Raw genomic sequence first — 26,065 nt, forward strand, 5'->3', positions numbered from 1 at the left:
TCAGCTGAGAAGTGATGGGTGAGTAGGAGTGGTCACGTCTGCCATGTGGCGGTGGGGTGGAGGGAGGGAGGTCTCATCACCACCCAGTCTAGTCTCCTGGGGTTGTTTGATTAAGCTTCCTAGCATGATCCCACTGCCAGGTCACTCCCTTGCTCCAAGGCCAGCGACAACTCTGCTGCTGGGTCTGACCTTTACTCAGGCCCCTCCACCACTCCACTCCCTCACTGGCAACTCCTCCTCAGCCAGGGGACTCTGCTCCAGCTGGTAATCGATTTCAACATAGCATTACTTCTCAACATACAAGGTCCACACACCCATGCATACCCACAGGGGTCACACAAATACAAAATTGACAAAGCTGCTGAAGGAAAAATATGACTGACATTCAGTTGCAACACTGCCTCCAAAAAATAATCGAGATTGGAAGTGAGACTCCAGACCTTTGTTGATCTTCCCCAAGACCTCATTTGCATACCCGAATCCCAGTGCTTGCCTGCTCCTTCTGCCCCTTCCAGACTTCCTGGACCCGGAGCTCAACCTGTCATCCTGGACACAGGAGTCCCAATATGTACTGACGCCCAGACCTTTCCTGCTTAATGGGCCTCCCTGTCCTGGCCCCCCTGGCCTTGCCCACTCCCCCTTCCATATGCCATCTCATTTTCCACACCAGGCCATTCTCGGGCCTGTCCATTCTCTCTTCCCGGGGTCTCTGCATCCAGCTAGATCAGCTCATTCCCATTCTGTTGTTGGAAGAACCCAAAAGGCCTCCCAAATGGCTTCCAGCCCCAAATCTCCCTGTGGCTCTGGCCCACCATCCTCCTAGGCAGTGCTTTCCCTCTGCCAGGCCCCTGTTCACCATTCACTTTTCAGTGGCTCTGTGCTGCCTGCTGGAGAGAGTGCCACTACTCCACCTGGCATCCATGGTGCTCCGCAATCTGGTCCCAGCCTCCCTTTCTAGGTCTGCCTGGACTGAGACCTCTAAAAACCTCCATCAAATGATCTGCCTGCCATTCCCACACACATCTTGTACTTCCCTAGGTCTAGGCCTTCCTTTATTCCATTCCCCTTTCCAGAATGCCTCCTTGGCTCCTTTCCACCTTCCCATTCTCCAAGGGTCAGCTCAACGCCATCTTCTCAGTGAACCCCTTCCTTGATCTCTCCTGTTGGAAATAGAATCTCCCTTCTCTAACAGGGAGATCATAGGAACAGGGAAGGAAATAATATCCTGTAAACACCTGCCATGTGCTACATGTTAAAAAGTATATGTTTTGGAGTCAGGCAGATTTGCTTTCAATCCAGTTAGCTGTGCAGCCCTGGGAAGCATACTTAGCCGCTCCGTGCGTCAATGCTTCCGCTTGACAAACATAAAAACACCTACCCCCCCATTCATTCATGTGAACACTCAAATACCTAATATGTGCCAGGCTCTGTACTCTTGTGGTTATTTTGAGAACTAAATGAAATGATGCACGGAAAGTGGCTGGCACATAGGGGTACTCAATAAATGAAAACTTATTAATACTACCATTATCCAATTTAGTTTCTTAGAAAAAGGACAGTCTTCAGGGTGATTTCTGTTTAGAAGGGAAGCACCACAGAAGACTGGGAACCAGAGCCAGCTCTAGACCGAGGCAGATTCTAACAGCTGTTAAAGCACCCTGTGGCTGATTTGAAGCACAGAATGTGACTGTCATTTTCCGTATAACTTGCCCATCAATAGTGAACCAGCATCTTCCATCTGCCAAGACTATCCAGGACACTCAACAGCAAGGCTCTTTGTGAACAGGAGAAAACTTTTAAGAGCTATCTGCCTAGCTCTCACTGCCACCTTCAGCAACCTGGAGCAGACCTGGCTGCCTCCCCTACCTTCATATTGGACTTCCAGGTGCATCGTGCGCAGCACCTTCAGCACGCAGTCCACGATGCTGGGATGTGTGGTTCCAATGATTGACTGACAAGACAGACAACAGGACAAGGTGCTTACTCTTTAGATCTTGTCCACCTGGAAGAAATGAAAAGCAGACTTCCAAAGAGGTAGGCAGCCTGGCTGAATGAAGAGAGGGAGGGCAGCGGTGAGCCTTGGCCTGGCACCAGAGAGGTAAACTTCTCCTTGAGAGGAGGGGCAGAGATGGGCAGCCAAGAACTGGACTGAGTATCTGCTGAGATTGCCACTGAACCCTCTAGCTCAGGAGGCATTCAGTCAAGGCTAGCTGGCCACCTGCTAGAGGTGCAGGCACAAGTCACCTACCTTGCTGGGGGGAGGGTGGGCACAGGCCGGGGAGAGGGGAACTCATCCAAGATCCTAAATCTTCTCTCCCTCAGGAACCTCTCCCAATCGGGCAATCCTCTTTTCTACGTCTTCAACCTTTACCCATGTATTGGTTCTGTCCTTTAGCACTGAACATCCTCCAACCCACTATCCTTTAACTCTGTCTTCTCTCACTGTTGTTCTTTTTTCCCTTTACATCTAAGCTTCCCAGGGGAAGCCACTTCTTTAGCTTCCTTGCATCCTTTCACAGGCTGCTCCAATTTAATTTTTCCTGCCATAGGACGGTCCCCTAATTCACCAAAACTTTTCCTGCTGGGACCATCTTTCGGTTCTAGCCGTACTTAATCTCTCTGTTGTATTTGACCCAGCTAATCATGTCCTTATGGAAACACTTTTCCCTTCATTTGCACTGCCCTGTTTTTTTCCTGTTTTCCTTTTATGGCTTTCATGGCTTTTTTTCAAAGACCCAGAGTGGTATATGGAAAGAATAAGGACTTTGGAGTTAGAAAGAGTTGGATTTAAATGCCCACTTGGTAAATACCTCTTACTCAGTGTGTGGCCTTGAATGAGTCATTGAACACTCCCCTAAATCTCGGATCCATCATCTTTAAAATGGGGATGATAATATCTGCCTCCATCAGCTCTTTTTTTTTTTTTTTTTTTTTTAAAGATTTTATTTATTCATTTTTTCCCCCCAAAGCCCCAGTAGATAGTTGTATGTCGTAGGTTCACATCCTTCTAGTTGCTGTACGTGGGACTCAGCCTCGCGTTGGACGGACAAGTGGTGCCTTGGGGCGTGCCCGGGATCCGAACCCGGGCCGCCAGCATCAGAGCGCACGCACTTAACCGCCAAGCCACGGAGCCGGCCCCATCAGCTCTTGTGAAGACTAAAAGAGATAGTGTAAGTAAGCCCTAACACAATGCCCGGCACGTAGGGGTGACTTAATAAATGGAAACTGGAAATAATAATGATAATCAAATCTGTTTTGCTGGACCTTCTTCCTCAGTTCATCTCCTAAATGTTGGCGATGTTCCTTCTCTTCTTACCTGGCACTTTCTACCTGGGTGATCTTATTTACTTCCATTGTTTCCATTATCACTTCTCTGCTCACGAAATCCAAACTGCCATCCTCATCTCAGGTCTTTCTCTGCAGCTTCAGATTTTTATTTTCTACTGTCCAGTGGGCATCTCTACTAGATGTCCTGAACAGGGATTCCTCAGTTGAACTAGGAATTGGAATTACTTGGGGAGCTTGAAAAGAAAAAGCATTACCAAAGGCCACCTGCGAGCTGTCAGATCCTTTGGCAGGGAGGCTCAGGAGTCAGTATTTTTCATATAAGTGACCTATCTATATCTTCTGCAACTGGCTTGGCCTGCTCCTCAGATGGGCACTTGGGAGCCACCAAGTCTCATCAAGTTTATTGGATCAGGGGCTGGCCTGGTGGTATAGCGGTTAGGTTCACGTGCTCCACTTCGGCAGCCCAGGGTTCGAGGGTTCGGATCCTGGGCGCGGACCTATGCACCGCTTATCAAGCCATGCTGTGGCAGGCGTCCCCCATATAAAGTAGATAAAGATGGGCACGGATGTTAGCCAATCTTTATCAATCTTCCTCAGCAAAAAGAGGAGGATTGGCAGTGGATGTTAGCTCAGGGCTAATCTTCCTCACTAAAAAAAAAAAAAAAAAGAAAAGAAAAGAAAAGAAAAAAAAATTGGGTGAAAACCTAACTCTTTCCAAATCAAATAGATTTTTCCTGCTCTCTCTCGGTGGCACACAGCTCACCCTGCTGTCTGAGTCTAAAGCTGGGTGTCATCTTTGACTCCTTTTCTTGTACTGCCCCAAATCCCATGCACTCTGCCTCCAGAACATCTGTCCCATCTGTTTACCTCTATTCCCACTGCCACAGTTCAGGTCTTGCCATCTATTTGATCTCTTAGCTGTCCCCCTGCCTCCAGTCTATCCTGGAGCTGTTTTCAGAGCTTTTGATGGGTCATCTCAAAATCACTCTTTGAGCCTCTCTTCCATCCTGCCTAGGCACGGTGTCTTTATGTGGTCGCCATGCCCCACATCTGACTTCGCTTGCAATCCAGGGCACTGTCTGAGAGGCAGGTGGAAGCCAATAAGAGAAATGGAGCTTTCCCAAGCACTGGAGATCTGGCCTCTTCAATTACATGCTGCCTACAAATGCACCATGATTCCCTCCCTATCAAATCGACTCTTTTAATCTTTTCTACAGTCCTTTCATCATCCTTGTTGCTTGTCTCAACCACTTTTAAGCCTGCCAACATCTTTCTGATCCTTAAGTAAACAGGACAAATCACTCTGCTGGGAGACATGAACTCTCTGGCCTGCCTCGGCCTTCTGGAAGTAGCGCTGATTGAACGGCAGACTTGCAGGGGGAGGCTGTGCCACGTGTCTCATGCCTGCATGGAGTGCCACTGTGCAAGGTAATTGCCAGATGACTGTGTTTGAATCAGAGCTGCAGGAGCGTGCAGCCTGGGCTCACCTGGGCAGTCCGGAGGGTCTGCAGGGACAGCTGCTGAGCTTGTGGGGACGCACAGGGCAGCAAAGCTATTAGACCTTTGTACACTTGATTCTGGTACTTGGGATTACCGTGGACCAAAGAATCCAACAGAACTTGCACTTCTTCCTGGGCCTCTTCTGATTTAGACTTTGCCAAAAATTCTGCTATGGATCGTACACCTGAGCAAAGAAGAGGAGAAATGCGAAATCGGAAGAGACTTAAGAAAATAAGCCTCACTCAAGATTATATACTATGAGGTAATAGGATTAAGATGCATTTCACCAAGCCTGTTCAATCAAAGCAAAATTGAGGCTCGTTCTCACGTTGCATCAGTGTCTTGCTCACTTTTGAGCTATATGGCTGGAGGATTTTGTTTCAACTTAGGCATGTCAGCTTGTCCAAATCTGTTTTAAAATTTAAAATGGCTCTGCAAAATGCACAAATAAAACATGCATTTTTGAATGCTATATGATAACTAACATCTGTGTGTGCGTAGCGCTCACCAGTTTACTAAATGTTTTGACAAATACTACCTCATTCAATCCCAGAAACTCTACTGAGAGGGAGAGGTTAGTCTCATTTAATGGATAAATACACTGAGGCTTAGAGAGGCCATGGGGAGACAGAGGAGAACTATGATGAAAGTACATGAGGGAAGTGCTTTGAAAAAGGGATGCGTGGGGATGGCATCTCCTTTATGTGCCTCAGTCAGAGCACTTGCGAGAACATACTGAAATTACTGGATTATTTACCTTTCTCACCACACTGTAAGCTATTTGAGGACAAGGACTGTATTTTATTCATCTTTGTATTCTCAGCACCTTAGCATATACCTAGCTAAGGTATTCACATATTCACACATATTCAATGATTTTATTTCAATTTTATTTCTAGAGTTATTCATAACTCAATTTCACAAAGGATTTTTGGCAATGGCTCAATAAATCTTTGTTGAATGGATGCATGAAAGAGGATACATTTAAAATGGAGAAGTATTTCCAAAACCACCATGGAAAGATTTGAGCAAATGACCAATTAAGAAAATCATAAATCTGGGTCTTCTGGTGGTGATATGGACAGGAGCTAATTGAGTCCACTGTACAAAATGCTTCCCGGGCAACCAGTTCCATGATGCACTTTCCTAGAGCAGTGGGGGGGGCTGCCGCCATTTCACCCAGGCCCCTAGGAGACATGGGAATTGACGCTCATCATACACAGTACCCACCATAGCTTTCACAAATGAGCTCCTTGTACTTCCTGCCAGAGTTTGCGATAACCTGAAGTAGCCTGATGGATTCCTTCTTGTCCTCCTCCTTGATCTTCTCCAGCCCAAGTATTTCCAAGAGTGTTAGGACGCCTCCAACCTCAAGAAATTCTATAAGGTAGCGATTACTGTCCAGAGGGATAGAAGAGTAGAAATAAGCCATTTGTCAAGTTCCTTGGCACTAAACTTTCTAAGGGATCTCAAGGTGCTTTCCTCACATACTCTGCCCTCCTATCCAGCAAATGTTCATGGGTAAAGTGACAATAGTTTGGAAATTCTTCCTTCCAGCAGGAAATGTAAAAGTTAAATACAATGGACATTTCTTGTGTTTGGCTTTCCAGCATCTGTTCCTCTCTTTCTTGAAATAGCACCCAGCTGTCCCTTGGGCAATCACTCCTCTGCTACTCATGGGCCATGTGGTTTTGGTAGGGTGAGCAGGTGACAGGGCATGTCATCTTTCTGACTGTAGTAATTGGTTGGGGCCAGGCATGTTGGGACCTCTGTTGGTCCAGTGAGGCTCAAAACCCGGGACTTTCTTGGAAACTCCTGGGAAAGATACGCTCTCTTTCTGGTGTGGCTGAGCTAGAAGCACGCATGTATGGAGCTTCTGAGGACCATAGCACAGGGAGGCCTATGAATACAGAGAACAGAGCTGAAAAATGGAGAAAAAGAGAGAGGAGAGACCAAGTACTAATGACATTTTTTGAGCCCCTGGATCTAGTCAGGTTTGAAATATGGATTTTCACCCGCTGGGCTTTTCAATTAAGTGAGCTAACAAATTTCCCTTTTTCCTAGTCCAATATGAGTTGGTCTTCTGTCATTCACAACCAAGAGGGTGCTGACTAGTAAAGTGTCAATGGAGAACATGGGATGCAGGGGCAGCTAGAGCAGGACCACATCTGACACCACCTCTGGGCCCATCCTGAGGGCTACTAGGTACCCACTGAGAACAAGAAGCCCTGGTCCCATGTGGTGTGCATGCCAAGGACATCATGAGCCCCATATGCAACTGAGACCCCAGAATCTCTCTAGAAAAGAACTCACCTGCTTACGGCTGACAAGAAGATGCCAATGGACCTCAGAAGCTTATCTAAACATGAGCCAGTCATGTAGCTGTATGACAAGTTAAAGAGTGAATTTCAGGGTGGTTTTCCACACAGAGACCAGATCCTGTGTCTGATCCCTGGTGCCACCTATGGCCCAGGATGACCAACAGCTGAATTGTGTCCTTTATCTGAGAGGGGCCACCAGGTTGAAGGGGAAGCGGCAACACACATGGAGTAGGGAGAAGAGGGGGTGCTGGCAGGCATGTTCATGGTCCTCCAGGAAGCTTTTCTGGGGTGGTTCAGCCACCTTGGCTCTGACAGGGCCCCTAGAGAGCAAGAAGGTTCTGATGAATACACGGTGCAAGGAGAAAGCTGAGGGTCAATTTTCCAAGCCTCTCTATGCCATGACCATTGCACGCTTGGGTCTTAGCACAGTTCATTACTTTGTGCCTCATTTTTAGACTTCTCTAAAAACAATCAGCTTCATCATTAATTCTCAATTTTGTACTTGCTCGAAGCTTTACACTGGAGGTCATGATCTTTATGAAGAATTGCGTGTCTTCCTAATAAGAACAACAGGAGATGGTGGAAATATTAAACTCTGATTTAAAACAACCTCAGTATTTAATGTTATTTTTTAATGTGAGCCTTTGCAAAAAGCTTCATTGTAATAAAGCACCCAGAGCAAGTGTCAGCTGGGACACAAGGTATGAAATCAAGCCACAACAGAAAAGGAACCACTAGTCAACAATTACTAGGCTCATAACACATCACAGGCTCTTAGAACACTTAAGAAATTAGCTGAAATTATTGTAGCTCATGGAGGATGACTGAGAGCTTCCAAGACTGAGAAAGGCTAATGTAATGGGTTGGAGGTAATGGTGCTTTGTTGCGGGGGAGGGTTCGTGAGGCAAATTATCTCTGCTGTACCCTGGTTCCCAGGATGCCAATAGACGTAGAGACATTGGCTCATTAGGAAAGGCTCTTTACTGCAAAAACAGTGTTTGCTCTGGAGCCAGGCTCCCCTGCCTGTTGCCACTACAGCTGGGAGCCAGGCTATCAGCCCACATGGTAGTCTCTCTATTCCTACATTGTCCTCCACCCTGCTCCCCTAAAACCCCAGCCCCCATTCCTGCCTTAGTGCCTTCTCCTCTTTTCTTCAGTTACCAGCTAGGCTGACCAACTTTTGTCACTTTCTCCTTCTTCTGTCCTGGGTTAGTCTCATTTTCGTAGCCACTCACTATACATATTTCTTCTTCTTCTTCTTCTTTTTTTTTTGTGAGGAAGATCAGCCCTGAGCTAACATCTGCCGATCCTCCTCTTTTTGCTGAGGAAGACTGGCCCTGGGCTAACCCCATGCCCATCTTCCTCCACTTTATATGGGACGCCGCCACAGCATGGCCTGACAAGCGGTGCGTCGGTGCGCGCCGGGGATCCAAACCGGTGAACCCCGGGCCGCCGCAGCAGAGCGCTCGCACTTAACCGCTTGCGCCACCAGGTGGGCCCCCACTATACATATTTCTGGTCCATTATTTCTAGCAATTAGTTCCAGAAGTTTGCCACAATATCAGCAGGAGCTAACAAGTACTAAGCATTTATCGTGTGCCAGGCACTGTGCTAACTGCTTGGCTTTCATTGTCTCATTGAATCCTCACTACACCCTGCAGTGGGTGCTAACAGTATTTCCATTTACTTCACCAGGAAACAATCTCAGACAGATTAATGACCTGTCCAAGGTCCGAAAGTTAACTGATGGAACCAGGATTTGGACCTAGGCAGTCTAACTCAGAGTCTGAGTTCTTACTGTCAGGCTTTCCTGCCTGCAGACAGATGGAGGGAGTGGGGCTGTTTATGCAGATTATCTCCTTGTATGGTGTTGGAGGTGGAACTGTGGGTCTGCACTGTCCACCAGGTGGGAGACACTGAAGTAGAGTGGATAGTGTATGGGCTTGGGACCAGACAGACCCTGGTTCAAGCCTTATCGCTGCCATTTACTAGTAAATTACTCAGCCTTTTCAAGGCTCATCTTTCTTATCTATAAAATGGGATAATACCAATCAGCTATTAGGCTTGGTATTAGGCTCAAATGAGATACTATTTATACATCACATAGCTCAATGCCTAGAGCATAAAAAGACTCAATAAATGGTAACAATAATTTTATTATTATAATATATAAATCCTTAGTTTTACTGATCTATTCTGGAAGTTTAAGGTTAAAAAAGGGGTTTGAGGCTTATGTGGAAGGTGGTAGCCAATTTTGCAAAACATAATGATGCTATATGGATTTGTTTTCCTTCAAAATCCCCCATAACTGGAGGGCTGTGGAGGAGAAGCGGAGTCACTTCTGCCAGTCTGTTTTCTCTGTTGTATTACAAGGTCACAAAAAGTTAGGAAACTATGAATAATGTCAAGTGCAGAAACTGAACATACAACTATATATTAAAAGTGTGGTTCATTCATTCATTCAATAAGCATTGACTGAGTGTCCACGCATGTTAGGCCCTCTGATTGGCATGTAGGATATGGAGGAGAATGACACCATGCCTAGGGTAGTAAGTACAATGACTGAGTAAGAAAAGAAGTGCGCTGAACACAGAATTTTGGGAAACACTAACTTTTTTTTTGGCAAGGAAAATTGGCCCTGAGCTAACATCTGTTGCCAATCTTCCTCTTTTTGCTTGAGGAAGATTGTCCCTGAGCTAACATCCGTGCCCATCTTCCTCCATTTTATATGTGGGACGCCATCACAGCACGGCTTGATGAGCGGTGTGTAGGTCCGCGCCTGGGATCCAAACCCGTGAACCCCTGGGCTGCTGAAGCAGAGGGCACAAACTTAACCACTATGCCATGGGGCCAGAGGGATGGGTGGGAAAGATCCTACAACAGTGACTAAGAAACAGCAGTGGGAGAAGGTTAAAGAGAGGAGAGCTTAAGAATGGGCAGTGGTCAAGCAGGGCTGGGGCTAGGGTGAGGTGAGCTAGGTACTTGCTTCAGGTGCAAAATTTAAGAAGGCACCAAAAACCACAGTAATCAAATAATATTTCAATGTATTATTTTAAAATATCAAAATTAATACAAAAAAATCCATGATGAATAAAATATTAAAGTTTTAAGTAAGATAGGACCTGACCTTGCTCACCCACCTCATCCTCTAGTCAAATGGAAAATGTTGTCAAGAAAGATAAGGAGGGGGCCGGCCTTGTGGCTTAGTGGTTAAGTGCGCGCACTCTGCTGCTGGTGACCCGGGTTCGGATCCCGGGTGTGCACTGACGCACCACTTCTCCGGCCATGCTGAGGCCGAGTCCCACATACAGCAACTAGAAGGATGTGCAACTATGACATACAACTATCTACTGGGGCTTTGGGGGGGAAAAAAAGGAGGAGGATTGGCAATAGATGTTAGCTCAGAGCCGGTCTTCCTCAGCAAAAAGAGGAGGATTAGCATGGATGTTAGCTCAGGGCTGATCTTCCTGACAAAAAAAAAAAAAAAAGAAAGATAGATAAGGAGGAAAAGGGTAGTTTCGATTGGGTGACAAAGAGTTTGCTGATAACTTTGGTGAGGTTAGTGTCATGAATTATGGGGACGAAGCCAGATTTATAGGTGCTGATGTTTCTCAAAGCATCATCTTTGGACCACAGGCATCAGAATCACCCAGGGTACTTAGGAAAAATAAATAGTCCAGGGAGCCTCCCTCAATCTACTAAATCAGAAGCTTGGGGGTGGGGAAGTAGATTGGTAATCTGCATTTTAAACCTCTTTTATGCACATTAATGTCTGAGAACATTGGATCAACCTAGAGATATATTCAGTGGTATTCCCTTTGGCCTGTGTTCTAGGCCTGAGTCTGATTAATAATTTTGTCAATGACTTAACTGTAGGGCCGGCCCCGTGGCTTAGTGGTTAAGTGCGTGCGCTCTGCTGCTGGCGGCCCGGGTTCAGATCCCGGGCATGCACCGAGGCACCGCTTCTCTGGCCATGCTGAGGCCGTGTCCCACATACAGCAACTAGAAGGATGTGCAACCATGACATACAACTATCTACTGGGGCTTTGGGGGAAAGATAAATAAATAAATAAATAAACTAACTGAAAAAAAAAAAAATGACTTAACTGTAAGAAAGAGAGCTGTGTTTATTTAAGCCTTTAGTTTTTTTTTTTTTTTTTTTTTTTGTGAGGAGGACTAGCCCTGAGCTAACATCCGATGCCAATCCTCTCCTTTTTTCTTGAGGAAGACTGGCCCTGGGCTAACATCTGTGCCCATCTTCCTCTACTTTATATGGGACGCTGCCACAGCATGGCCTGACAAGCGGTGCGTTGGCGCACTCCCGGGATCCGAACCTGCAAACCCTGGGCTGCTGCAGCAGAGCATGCGCACTTAACCGCTGCGCCACCGGGCTGGCCCCTAAGCCTTTAGTTCTGCCTAGCTGCAGACTCTCTGGTTCATTCATTGCTTTATTCAACAGACAGGTATTAAGCACTCATTATGTGTCAGGCATTGTGCTAGGTGTTAGAAATAAAGAAATGAGTAGAACAGATGCAATTCCTGCCCTCAGGGAGCTTATAGTCCAGTGGGGGAAGAGATATTAAGCAGGTAATAGCAATAAAATGTTATGACTATTGAGATAGAGGAAGTGCTATGAGTACATATAACAGGGAACCTAAGCTAGTCTGGGGCTCAGAAAAGGGCTTCCTGAGAAAGTGATGTTTGAACTGAGACCTGAAGAATGGAGCAGGAATTAGTCAAACGAGGAGGAGGTATAGAGAAGGGGAGAGATTCAAGTAAAAAGAGAAATATATAATAAAAGGGTCTGAGATGAATCCATAAAGTCCTATGGGCACACAGAGCAGGACTATCCTTAAGTCCACCCATAACTCAAACTAGTGCTTCGATGGTGACCAATCTGTCTTCAGCCCCAGTCTGCCTGTGCTCCTGAGCACAGGCACCTCAAACACAACATACCCCAAACCAAACTCATCTACCCCAAACTCACTCCTATTCTCATATTCTCTTTCTACACCATGGCACCCCATTCACCTAGTTTCCCAGCCAGAAACGTGAGAGTCATTCCGTGGGATATAAGCAGAGATGGTAGTTGGCATAATAGGTATGGAACTCAGATTCCAGAGAGAAATTTTGACAGGGGTATATATTTGAGAGTCCTTAAACTGGAGTGGTGTTGACATCATGACAACGGATTAGAGCACCCGGAGAATGTGAGAGTGAGCAGACGAGGGATGTGGATGGAGTCCCAAGAAACACCAACATTTAAGGGATGGCTGAAGAAGAGAATGAAGGGACAGAAAGAAAGGAGAAAACCAACAGAATTGGTATCAGAGAAACCAAGGGAAGAGTGGTGTTTTTTTTGTGATATGATTTATATGCACTTCTTTTTTTTCTTTCTTTTCTTTATTGAGGTATAATTGATATATGACAGTATATCAGTCCCAGGGAAGAGTGTTTTGAGAAGTGGGAATGGTTGATTGACAAATGCCACTGAGAGGTCATGTATAAGGACTGAGGTGTAGTTACTGGGTTTTGCAACCAGAAAATCATTGATAACCTTGGCAAGACCTGCACCAGTGGAGGAGAGGACAGAAGTCAGACTGCAGCCGGTGGAGGAGAAAAGGAAGGTGAGGAAGTGGAGACAGGGAAGGCCAACTATCTTTTCCAGAAACTTCATCATGAAAGGCAGGAGCTAGGTGGAATACAGACAGGGATTTAATTAAAAATTTTAAGGTTGGGCCGGCTCTGTGGCTTAGCGGTAAAGTGCGCGCGCTCTGATGCTGGCGGCCCGGGTTCGGATCCCGGGCGCGCCCCGAGGCACCACTTCTCCGTCCAACGCGAGGCCGAGTCCCACGTACAGCAACTAGAAGGATGTGAACCTATGACATACAACTATCTACTGCGGCTTTGGGGGGAAAAAAATGAATAAATAAAATCTTTAAAAAAAAAAAAAAAAATTTTAAGGTAGAAGAGATTTGCGCATATACAAATCTGATGAAAAAGCTGGTACTGAGGCATTAGGTGAAGGCTATCTGAGAGAACGAATCAAGTCCCTAAGGAGATGGGAGAGGATTCAGTGCAGTACAGACAGACGATTAGCCCTAGACAGAAGGAATACCCACTTCAACTCTGATGGGACAAAACGTGGTTAGGAGTGAGAATGAGGATATACTGACAGGTTGGGAAGATAGGAAGTTGAGGGAGTTCTTGACTTTGGGGATGGTATTTTGATCACCAGATGTCCTGTTGTAAAATCTTAGAGAGAATCAAGAGAAGAGCTCCCTCCACAATCCTCGTTCCTCTTTGTCTTTTGCAGATTGCCTAATACTTTTTCTGTTCAGCAAAGGATACGTGAGTCTCAGCCAGGTGGTCAAGCGCACCAGGAACAAGCTGGCTCCCTGGGAAAACTCCTGCTCCAGTTCAGGGGCAGTCTTGCCTTGGTTGGTTTCAATGAAATTGTTGAGGATGTGGTTCCTTGCGACTTTGCCAGCATTGTCCCAATCTTGTAAAAAACTCAAGAGCCGGCTAATTGCTGCCTGCTCCTTTATGGAAGTCATGATCAGTCGGTCCTGAAGTTGGCTACGGAGGGAGGGAAAACAGACAGGTGACAAAAACATTTAGAACCATGCAAGTCCTCTAGGTTACTCAGTGGGTTTTGCTTTTCCAGCAGCAATCCAAGAGGTGAGGTGAGCCTGTCATCCATATGGGGATGTAGTGACATTCAAAATACACCTCTAGGACTGGTGACCTGTGCTCCAACAGGGAGGATCTAGCTGTGTTGTAAGGGAATTAAGAATATCAAGGTAGTAAACGTCTGCCTTACGTTTAAGAGCTAAAATGTTAGCTCTTCGGCTTCTCTGCTGATGCTAGCAACTACAAGGACCGCAGGCTCTGAGATGAAGGTGCTTGCTAAAAACCTGGGCCTCTCTCACCCCTCACTTCATCCAGGGTTGGAGGTTTGGGGTCTTTAGAGACCAGGCCCCCTCTTATGCCAATCAGCCAAGGTAACTGCCCTTTCACCTCATACCTTGGGCTTTTATACTAACTCTCTTAAAAACAACTTTTAAAGAAAGTTAGTGGGAAGAAAAAGTTCCCATACCATAGTTGGATTAATGGGCTGTGGTTTGTAGGAGTCTGTGTCCTTGGGAGAGTGTTTTCAGTGGGGGAGGGAAGGTTTAAAATAAACCCGTTTTCCAAAAATAGTTGTGATTGAAAGTGTTATTATCCATAACAAATGTTAGTGCTGATGGGAAAGAGGCATGTGTGATTCCTTTGTCTAACAGACAAGTGAAAGTCATATTTCACATTATCATGGGGTTTTCTGTGATTTACAGAATATTTGTGAAACATTACTTGCAGGGGCTGTGATTGATATGGAGAGAACAGCTTGTGTGTAAGGGAAATGTGTATTTCACGCAGACTGTTCAACGTGAAATTTACAGTCCCATAAAGTGCTCCTACATCTTTGCCAGAGATCTAGTTAAAAGGACTTTACAGTCTGAAACATCCTAAAATTGATTCTAAATTAATGTTTCCTCACATGTATTTGAGATATTGATGGGGCCCAGCTATCAGAATTTTATTAGGATGCAATAATCTGAGGCATGCTGAGACAGACAGACATACACACCAACCTCCACTATTCCCCAGAGGACACTGGAGATGTGCTCCCAGGAAGGGCATCCACGTAGCCTTGGGGATGGAGACAACCACGAAATCCTGTCAGCCTTAACAGCCAGGTAAATAACTGTGGATCAACCTAAACACAAAAATGACCAAAACCCCTCATGGGATCAGGCATCAATCACTGAATGACATTATGGCCCTAAGTCTGCGAATAACTTTCCGAGGCCGTGGCCACCTTCAACAGCCAAACTGGCCTCAAGAAAATGGGGATGAGTGGCTGTTCTAGACCCCAAGGAGGAGACGTTGAAACACCGCCATTAGCTTTACCAGGCAGGAAAGCACCCGGTGCCCCTGCCCTGCCATGGATGGACTCTTTCTTGGACCAAAACGCAAAGTGCCATCAGAGATGCACCCAGCAATTCTAGGACACCAAATGTGAGAAACTTTCAGTTGGACGCTCCACGTTATGGCCCCTGGGGGTTTCTTTGGATCTCAGTCTCCCCCCGTCGTCTTCTTTTTTTAACAGGAAAAGAAAACCAACAAATGGCAGCTTTAAAGGTCACAGTGATACAGCTGTAAATCAGTAAATTGGTAGGGAAGGCCCATCATGTGGCACTCTACGAAGTGCTATGGGAGATGAGGAGATGAGTACGGCACTGCCAGGGCCCCGAGGAGCTCTGAATCTTGTGGTAGAGTGGAAGAACATGAGAATTGGAGTCAGGCTGCGTTCAAGGCCCAGCCCCCCCCTTGCTATTTGCCATCCTCCAGTCTCATTCCAGTGGCAACCACTTTCAACTCTTTTGGCTATTTCTTCTGGTGTTTACCTCTATATTTCGAAATAATGAGTTTACACTACTTGCTATGGGCAGAATTGTGTTCCTCTCACCTCCCAAAATTCACATGTTGAAGTCCTAATCCCCAGCACTGCAGAATGTGACTGTATTTGGAGGTAGGATTTTTAAAGGGGTAATTAAGCTAAAATGAAGTCATTAGGGTGGGCCCTAATCCAATGTAACTGCTATCCTTATAAGAAGAGGTGACTAGGACACAGACACATTAAGAGGGAAGACCATATGAAGACACCAGAAGGTGGCCATCTACAAGCCAAGGAGAACGGCCTCAGAAGAAGCCAACCCTGTGACACTTTGATCTCGGACACCTTGATCAGAGCCTCCAGAACTGGGAGATAATTAATTTCTGTTCTTTAAGCCCCCCAGTCTGTGGTACTTTGTCATGGAAGCCCTAGCAAACTAATACATTACTATTACTTGATTTATCAATTTTAGGCACTATTTATTTATTCTGGCAGTTGAGGAATTAGCCCTCTTGCATGACTCTAGCTCCCATTTTTTCTCCCCTTATCCTCACCATATAGTTTTCCACAATTTATAGTTAAATCAATAGTGTTTACATTATCGACCAAGTAAATAAACACTGTTCACACAAGCTGTAAACTACTATTACATTTTCTTTCTCTTACAAGTTGGTCTTACCTGGAGTTAATAATTGTTTCTTCAATTAGTTTAGTTTTCTAAGTACCTAAAGCTATTTTCTTCCAAATATTCCAAACATATGGCAATGATTTTTCCAAATGTTCAACCCATAACTGATGAGTTCCGTCTTTTCCCTGGAGACCTCGGTCCCACAGACCTCTGTCTTTCTGCTGCCGTTTGGACTGGTTGCTCACTAAGCCTGGTACACAAATGTTGTACTGGGATTTCCTTTTGCCAGTCTTCTCCAAAGACTGCCCTATTTCCTGGATCCACGACTTCCTCCTTCTTGGTTTACCCTATAGTTTTTTTTTTTTTTTTTTAAAGATTTTATTTATTTTATTTTTCCCCCCAAAGCCCCAGTGGATAGTTGTGTGTCGTAGCTGCACATCCTTCTAGTTGCTGTATGTGGGACTCGGCCTCAGGATGAACGGAGAAGTGGTGCCTCGATGCGCACCCGGGATCCGAACCCGGGCCATCAGAATCGCAGCGCGCGCACTTAACCACCAAGCCACAGGGCCGGCCCTACCCTATAGTTTTGTTGAAGCACATTCTCCAGTAGCCTCCTAAGAAATGAAAATTATTTTGTGTGTGTGTCCTTGAAAGTCTGAAAGAACTTTGACCTCATGTCAGATTGGTTGGGTATATAATTCCATGTTAGAAATAAGCTTCCCTTAGATTGAGCTTCCCCAGTGTTGCTGTTGAGATGTCTGACATCATCTTAATTCTTGTGCCTTTGTCTGTGTCTTGTTTTTTCACTCTTGATGCTTTTTTTTTGCTGAGGAAGATTCGCCCTGAGCTAACATTTGATGCCAATCTTCCCCTTTTTTTTGCTTGAGAAAGATTTGCCCTGAGCTAACATCCATGCCAGTCTTCCTCTATTTTGTATGTGGGTCGCTGCCACAGCATGGCTGACAAGTGGTGTAGGTCCGCACCCGGGATCCGAACCCGTGAACCTGGGCCGCCAAAGCAGAGCGTGCTGAACTTAACCACTACACCGTGGGGCCCCACTTTCAATGCTTTTAAAATCTTTTCTGAAATTGTATGATGATATGCCTTGGTGCAGGTCTTTTTCATTTATTATACTAGGCCCTTGATGGGCTCTTTTAATCAGGTGCTGTGGCCTTCAGTTTTTGGAAATTTCTTCATCAGGCAACAACTAGTCTTTACATTGAGGAATTCAAAATGTCAGTCAGTGGAGGTTTCTTTTTCTTCCTGGGGTCCTCAAGGCCTCTGGAGACTTATCTACTTTCCCAGGGAGGGTGAGAGGGTGGGGGTGCTAAATGCCTGGCTGCTGGCATTCTGGGGTGGGGTGGGGCTGGGGCTGCCACAATGCAGTGTGGACCCTCCCTCCATCACTGTTTTCCACCCTCTAGCTCATCTCTGCCCTTCAAACTATGCCTGAGGTCCCTGAGTACGGAGGCCTCCAGAGATCCATTTCCTTCCTCCTGACGCATCAGGAGAGTTTAGAGTAGCTGTGTGGCTGCTGAGAGAACTCTGGGGTGGGGGCAAAGCGCTCTGCATGCAGACTGCGGCCAGTCTCCTGATGTTAGCCCCGTACTTCATTCCTGGCCTTCAGTGGGGTGCTTCCAGCATTAAGCCTCTTGGAGGTTAAACTGGGTGAAATGACTTGCTTCTTATTGGTGATCTCCCCTGGTTGGCACTTAGTTTGTAATTTCTTAGGATGTTTCAAGCCAGGTAACATTCCACCCCCGCCTTCTACCTTCAAAATATTTGTTGAACTTTTCATCTGCTGTGGGGTCCTCTGAACTTCTGTGACTTAATACGTTTTTATATTTCTTTAGTGTTACGTCAGTGAAGTTTTGAGAGGTAGCAGGAGATAAAGGGCAGCAGTCACATTTAATGAAGAGTCTCCAGCCACTTACTATTTATTTTTACCTCAACTTTTCTTCAAAATAAGATTTGATGAGGATTGTTAAAAAAAAAAAAAAAAAGACTCATTAAATACAATTTTATTTATTTTTTTGGTGAGGAAGATCAGCCCTGAGCTAACATCCTTGCTAATCCTCCTCTTTTTGCTGAGGAAGACCGGCTCTGTGCTAACATCTATTGCCAATCCTCCTCCTTTTTTTCCCCAAAGCCCCAGTAGATAGTTGTATGTCACAGTTGCACATCCTTCTAGTTGCTGTATGTGGGACGCAGCCTCAGCATGGCCGGAGAAGCGGTGCGTCGATGCGCGCCCGGGATCCAAACCTGGGCCACCAGTAGCGGAGTGCGTGCACTTAACCGCTAAGCCACAGGGCCGGCCCCTAAATACAATTTTAAAAATAATTAAAAAGATGAAAACAGTGGGAACAGGAGAGAAATGTATCAATTTCAAGAGTCAGTTGCTGGGATAAATTCTGTATCTAAGCTTCTTGGCTACCAAAATAAAAGAGGAAAATGCTGTATGTCTTTCCTGGTGAAGGGAGGAGAGAAGGAACGATGGCAGGGAGAAGACACTCACATTTTTTGAGTGTTTATTATGAGCTGGTCACAGATCATGATATATATTATATGCATTATTTGTTTTAATCCTCTTAAGATGCCAAGGAGGTAGTTATTATTATCCACAATTTCCAGATGAAAAAAACTCAAGTTTAAAAAGGTTTGCTCATTTATTGAAGGTCTTGCAGCTAAAAAGGGGTGGAAATGGAAATTGAACTCAGATTTGTGTATAACTCGAGTCTCGGTTCTCTGTTAAACCAAAAGCACGGCTTCTGCTCTCCCCTGTGCTCCAAATGTCACCAATAACCTCTTGACAAATTTGCTGGCTAGCCTGCAGTCCCATCCTGCTTGGCCTCTCTGATGGACTGTGGGTGACTCTCCTTGTGAAGCTCCTTTCCTGACCTCGCTCTCTCCTGTTCTCCTCCTCACTCGGGATCCTCCTCAGACTACTTCGCACGTCCTTTTCCTGTTCTCAGATCCCTTCTCGTGCTCTGTAATCTCCTGGGTGATCGCACTCGCTCCCATCACTTCATCTGTAGGCTTTATGATCCCAAATCCATATTCTCAGCCTGGGCGTCGCTCCTGAGGTCCAGATCCCTGTATGTAAATGACTAGTGGATGTCTTCCTTGGTATGTTTCACACACTCTTCAAATGAATAAGTCCCAAACTGAATTCATCAAGCCCTCACATCTGCTCCTTCCCCTGTGTGGATCCTATTTCTGTGACTGCGTTACCACTCTTCTAGTCATCCAAGAGCTATCTGACGTATTCCTCTCTCTCACCCTCCTTATCTGAACTGTTGCCAGGTTCTGCCAATTATACCTCCTAAATCTCCCTCAGATCAGTCTATTTATCTTCATCTCTACTGCCACCATTTTATTTACCCCTCATCCCTCACACGGATTACTGCAACAGCCTCCTAACTGATCTTCAGATTTACCACATACTAATCTCCAGTGTGGTGAGATTTAAAAAAAATGCAAATCTGACAGATTTCCCTGTTTAAAACTCTTCAGTTCTTCCCCATTAAAATTAAGATAAAGTTTTAAACATCTCAGCCCAAAGAACTTCCATCTAAATTCTGCCACGACTGAAATCTGACTCACCCAGCCCCGACCCCGTCACTGCTTCCAGTGGGAATTAAGAGCAGAGTGCCAGCTTTCCCAGACCTCAGACACCATTCTCTAAGTTCTCCACTACTGTTTCTAAACCCTCTCTTTCCCTCTGGTCAGGCTTCCTGTCCTTCCCCTCCACCTTGCCTCAGAGCTCACGTATTGGCCACTCCCTCACGCTCATCAATGACACCGGCACCTAAGTCTTCCTGTTTACCTAAGACCTGCTAGGCAATTTCTACATCGACAGCTTCCCTCTTTATAACCGGGGCGGCTAGCAGGGTCCTTGGCACATAGTGGGTGCTCAGCAGTGTTTAAACTGACATCCAACAGTGTGCTCACAATGAGCGCTTTAACTTCCTTAACTCCACACAGCAATTAATTAAATAGATGGATGTCCTGAGTGCTGACTGCGAGCCAAGCACTGGGATCAGGATTGATTAACCTGACAAACATAGTCTTTGCCCTCAAGGTGCTTACAAACGGGCGGGGCAGAGAGAAGGGCAACCAGGTGATTTTAACGAAGAGTGAAATGTGCTCTGATGGGGTAAATCCCAGGACCTGTTGGAGCACATAGGAGAGGCACAACATCAAGACTCCAGTGACCTCCAACCTTCACCTCCAACCAACCCAGCACTCGCATTCATGATCCACCCCCTAAACTTTGTGAACCACTCCTTACCCTCCCCATCTCCTCCATCTGTTTTCAAGAGATCTACTCTTGGGCTTAACAAAAAAGTTATAGGCCATTAGGCAGTTCTCTTCATTCTTCCCATGTCATCTGTATCCACACTCATCCTTCTCTTTTCCTTCTTTACCCCTGACCAGAGCTCTCCATCCATCCATCCTACCTCCTTAGGGCCCTCACTCCATCCATTACTCCCTCCTCCCCTGTATCCTCAACTGCTCTCTTTAATTAGGCATTTTTCTTGTTAGCTTACTTGTGGCCTATCCCAAAACAAAAATAAGCAAAAATGAAAACAAAAACCACTTACCTCAATCCCATATCCCCCTCTAGTCACCTCTCTGGTTTTCCCACTTCACAGCAAAGCTTTTTAAAAACAATCTACAAACTCTTTTCTGTTCTCCCATTGACCATTCTCTCCTCAACCCACTGTAATTTGGCTTCTCCAGCCTCCTCTTCACTTCCATCACTTTAGCCAGTGTCTCTAATGACTTCCCAACTGCCCAGTTCAATGAGAATGTCTTAGTCCTTTGCTCACTTGTCCTGTTGCTGCAACAACTAACACCACTGACCATTCCTCCTACTCAGAATGCTCTCTTCCCTGATGCCTCCCTACCAGGACACCTTCTCTTGGTCAGCCTGCATCCCTGGCCGCTGCTTCCCTCTCCCTCACCTTTGAGTTTCCAGTGTCTGTCACATTGTATGTAAGTCCTCGGTAAGGGGCCTCAGACGTGACTAGGAGTCCCTCTGCCCCACCTCCAACCTCACTATCAGCAATTCCATTAAACATGAAATTCAACAAATAGTGAGAGTCAAGTATGTCTTATGCCTTGTGCTAGGCCTCTGGGGATAAATGTGAAAAAGACACAGCTCCTTCCCTCAAGGGCTACACGGTTTGGGGGTGGCATAGAGCCCTGTAAATAAGCAGTTTCAATTCTAATAGTGTGGTAAGGGCTCTGACAGGGTAAGCACAGGATACTTGGGGATGCGAGCAAGGGACATCTAACCCAGGCTCAGTTGGGGTGGTGGCTCTTATGAAAGGCTTTTCGGAGGAGATGCCATCCAGGCTGAACGGTGATCTGCAGCTAACAAGGTGAAGAGGTGAGGACACTGCATTCCAGGTAGAAGGAATAAAATATGCAAAGGTTCAGAGGTGAGGGGGCGTAAGGCATATTTAAAGAATTGCAAGGCGGAGGCAATATGCGTAGCACTGACACAGACACTAGAGTTGAATGATCTTTCACCTCGAGGCTGTGTAACCTTATGCAAATTACTTAACCTCTCTAGGCTTCAGTTCTGCCAGTGAAGAGGTGATAATAATACCTCATAAGGGTCAAATTATCTAACATATAGAAAGCTCTCAACAAAGCTTAGCTTTTATTTTCATTGCTGAGATTGTTCAGAACGGCTGGAGCACAGTATGAGAACGGAAGCAGCAAGAGACGAGGCTGGGAAACTAGCAGAGGCCAGAGAATGAAGGGCCTCATGTGCTCTACTGCAGGGTTTGCAATCTATCCTGAGGGCAATGTGAGGGTACATTTTGAGTCAAGAGTGACAAGAAGAGGGCCGGCCCCGTGGCTTAGCGGTCTAGTGCGCGCGCTCCGCTGCTGGCGGCCCGGCTCCGGATCCCGGGCGCGCAGCGACGCACCACTTGTCCAGCCACGCTGAGGCCGCGTCCCACATACAGCAACTAGAAGGATGTGCAGCTGTGACATACAACTATCTACTGGGGCTTTGGGGGAAAAATAAATAAATAAATAAAATTATCAAAAAAAAAAAAAAGAGTGACAAGAAGAGATTTTGTTCTAGCAATATCATCTTGACGGCAGTGTAGAAAGATGATCGGAAGGGGGCAAGAGTGGAGGTGAGGCACCAGTTAGAAGGCTGTTTTTGTAATCTTGGCAAGAGATGCTGATGATACTAGGGTTGGAGAGAATTTGAAGTAGAGGGGTAGGAATCAAGGAGGATGCCTGGAAAACCTTGCTTCCTACTCCAGAGAAAATAGGGTCTAACAAGTGTAATTCCCTTCTCTCCCTCCATCCCCAGCCTTGCCACGTGCACTAGAGGCTGTTCTTCTATCTTCAATTGTTCCATCTCCTCTTACTCCTCTTAAACACCTGCTCAATCTTTGCCAACCCAAATCAATACATCAATAAAGCCTTTCCCTCAAGCTTCTATGCTTCCTCCCTTTACCCCCAAATTTCTCCCTCTGGCCTACAGGATAAAGTCTAAACTCCACGTGGCATACAAGGCCCTTCAAAACTTGGCCCCAGCTTAACCTCATTTCGTCACTTCCACATTACAACAGACCTCAACTTCTCAACTCTCCAGGCCCTTCCAGGGCCCTCTGCATCTCAACGCTGCTCTGCCATCAGGAATGGCCAGCCTCCTTTTTGTCCTTTGGCTAATTCCTCAAGACAGCTAGGGGCTCTTGGTTCTGTGGTCCCACCTGCGCAACCTCTTCCCCTACTATGCTGTAAAACTTAACCATCCCTCCCACTAGAGTGTGAGATCCTCAAGGGCAGGGGTTGGTCTTCCCTACCTCTGTGTCCCCAGGGCCTGGCATAATGCCTGGCACAAAACAGATATTTAATAAATGCTTGCTGGGTGAAGGAGTGACGAAATCAGCCAGCTCCTGTTTAGATGGTTATATCTGAATGTCCATGATATGTAGGTCCATAAAACTACCAACTTCCCAAAGCTGCCATGTGCAGAGTGGCAGAATCTCCATCCAAGAAGGCCAGTGTAAAGTCTATGAGGCATTTTACAGCTATGACAGGAAATAGCAATGTCAGCAGCGGTGTCCTCTCTGGACACTAAGGACAGGGATTCAGTGCCATGAACGGTCAGTTAAATTGTAATGGGAGTGAACTGTTCTTCTGCAAACCATAATGTTCTTTAGCTGCAGCCAAATGGCGTTCAAGAAGAGGAGAAAATTTTTTGAAATGTCAAAGAAATTATTTCCAATTTGGTGCTCACAACCAGAGACTCTAATGATCAGTGGAAATGAGAAGCAAACAAATTAGCACTAATGGAAAATGGCTTTTGGAAAAGAGGATTTAATTCATAGTCAACTGATCACGGCATGCAGTAAAAGTCGGCTTCACCAGCTTGATCATAAGAACTGGAGCACACACAGAATGCCAGAGAAAAATATATGTATGCCATCATGCTTATTGGAATCTCTCTGTAAGTGGCAGCCAATTAAAATAGTCATTATTTTACCTTGGAGAGAAAATGGTCTGAAAAATCAAAGCACATGAAATTAAAATCCGGATTGGGAACCCTGGTCCAAATTGGTTTGTTTGTGGCCTTCTAACCTTGGCAAACTCTTCTGCAAGAACAACAAACCTACTTTGTCATCAGCCCAAAGTGGCCTCTTTGTTTTTAATTTCCTCTCCATCTTCAGAGGTGATTAATAAATCCGGACTCATCCATAAATCATTCCTATGGCAGCCAAATGGTTCTTCTTCAAGCAGGGAAACGAAAATCACAAAATCGCAAAAACCCCAGCTCTTGTACTAAGCCAAAGGTCCTTAGCAACAAGTGAGAAGAGGTATTACAAATCAAAAGGTCACTAGGTCTTGTTTCTAAATAAAATTTCTCAGCGGGCATTTTTTCCCCCTTAAATCAAAAGACACATTTCTAAAAACAAGAAGCCTCCAGGGTATGGGCTGCCAGCCTGGCTCACTGTCCCCAGATGGCCTCAGAGACAACAAGGCAGTCACTGTCTCCTGCTCCTGCAGGTTCCACCTGCAGAATGGACAGAGGCCTTCTCCCTGGGCTCCCTTCCAGACCCCTCACTCTCAGCTCCCCATTGAGCAAGAGAGAGAAGGACGGAGGGAGGGAAAAGAGAGACAGAGAGAGAAAAAACATTCTCCTTCCAAACTTCAGGCCCAGCCAAGAGGGTGCCCTCACCTTTGCTTCCACCTCAGAGCACAGGCACTACAATTTGTCACTTCCTTCTCATAAACTCCCTTCCTTCTGCTCCCCACTCACACCCTCTTCACAGAGCCCTCCTGCCACCCATCACTTCCCTCCAGACTCCATCTGACCCATTTTTTCCCTACAGTTGCCTTTCCCTCCATCCTCTTCCATTAGACCATCTTTTCCCCATCACCTTTCTGCAAAATCCTCTGCCTTCATCCTCTCCCCAGATCTACCCTCATTCTCTACCCACAGACCCCACTTTTCCTCTCCCCAGACTCACTTCTGTCCCCAGCTTCCCTCCATAGACCTGCCCTCATGCTCTCACCACAAAACATAACTCTCTAGGTCAACCATAGTCTCTCTACCCACATTCTCCTCACCCCTTCATTGCTCGATGCTTCATCTCGCTTGATCTGACTTCCTACCTTTCCTCCCTTCCCAGCCTTTTTACTTTGCCCTCGAAAGCCTTCGTTCCTGATCAGGAAAGTCTCCTCCACCCTTAGCTTCTCCACAGTTGCTCTGCCAACTTCCAGCCTGCCCCCAAAGCTGGCTCTACCCCAGGGCATCACTTCTGCATAGCCCTCTCTGGTGGAGGCTGCTTATACTCTTACACCCTAAGGATCTCAGGGTTGAGAGGGGTGCTAGTGTCTCCACACCAAAGCCCAACCCAGTTCCTCATTCCACCTTCTTTTTGTAAAAAATCTCTGCTACTTTGAGGGTCATGCCATTCAGCTGTATTAACCTGTACCTCTCCTCATGCTGTCATCTACAGATTCCAGAACCACCTACTTTATTTATCAAGGACTTTGGTCTCTAGTTTATAAGCATCCTCTTCCCTTTTCCCTCCTCAAGTCCTGCCATCATCCAGGGGGATTTCAATGGCCATGTCAACACCTTGACTGTCTTCTGTACTCCACTGCAGCCACCCATGCCCATGGCCACACTGTGGACCTTGTCATCACCTGGAACTACTCAAACTTCATTACTCCACTTTCTGATCACAACTCTCTCATTCAACTATTTCTAAGATATGAGTCCTCTGACTTCATTGGGATGCCCAGGCTGTAACACTTTCACACTCTCCTATGCAATTTAGGTCCATAATCTCACCCTTTCACCGGGATCCTCAACTTCCTTGTCCTTTGTCCTTCTATTTCATCCACCTGATAAAACCCAAACCTGGATCAATTCAGTTAACCTCTCTGCATCCACCACTACACGGCTGAATATTGTTGGGGGGAAAAATACAAATACAACCATACAGACCGCTGCTGCTACAAATTAATGGTCCCCAACCTCACCAGCCCTTATAACTGCCCAGAATCTGTCTGATGCCTCAGCCATCTTGCTCCCACTCTCCACTGCAGCTATTTCAATCTTTCTCTGCTCTTCTCAAACCTTGCACACCGTCTCCAATCGCACTCTCACTGGCTAAGTCTCTATTTCATAGAGAAAATAGAAATCAAACAAGAATTCCATCAACTTCCTGCCACCAAAACTACGAACGTACTAATCTCACATGCTTCCTTTTTGTCACAGTGCAAACGTCCCTCCACCTTTCTAAGTGAATTTCTCCATCAGTGCTTTGGATCTCCTCCCTTATTCTTTTTCTAGGGGTGCCACTCTCTCAGTTTTCTCTTTTTCTCTATAATTTTCTCTTTTTC

General features: G+C 45.9%; 1 protein-coding gene across 1 annotated transcript in view; it reads right to left on the reverse strand.

The window, feature by feature from the left end:
* The window catches only part of ARMH1 (armadillo like helical domain containing 1), a 41,158-nt gene extending 25,983 nt beyond the window's left edge, over positions 1 to 15,175 (reverse strand). The window contains exons 1-6 of the mRNA XM_087446064.1: positions 14,744 to 15,175; positions 13,461 to 13,688; positions 7,102 to 7,170; positions 6,019 to 6,185; positions 4,776 to 4,972; positions 1,867 to 1,951 (exon numbers count right to left, since the gene is read on the reverse strand). Coding sequence (XP_087302190.1) covers positions 1,867 to 1,951; positions 4,776 to 4,972; positions 6,019 to 6,185; positions 7,102 to 7,170; positions 13,461 to 13,666 — 724 coding nt within the window. The 5' untranslated portion in view covers positions 13,667 to 13,688; positions 14,744 to 15,175. The remainder of the gene's footprint in view (positions 1 to 1,866; positions 1,952 to 4,775; positions 4,973 to 6,018; positions 6,186 to 7,101; positions 7,171 to 13,460; positions 13,689 to 14,743) is intronic.
* Between the last annotated feature and the right edge of the window lie 10,890 nt (positions 15,176 to 26,065).

This window comes from Ceratotherium simum, chromosome 22 (assembly GCF_057802395.1).
Source record: "Ceratotherium simum simum isolate JZ-2026a chromosome 22, ASM5780239v1, whole genome shotgun sequence".
NCBI lineage: Eukaryota > Metazoa > Chordata > Mammalia > Perissodactyla > Rhinocerotidae > Ceratotherium > Ceratotherium simum.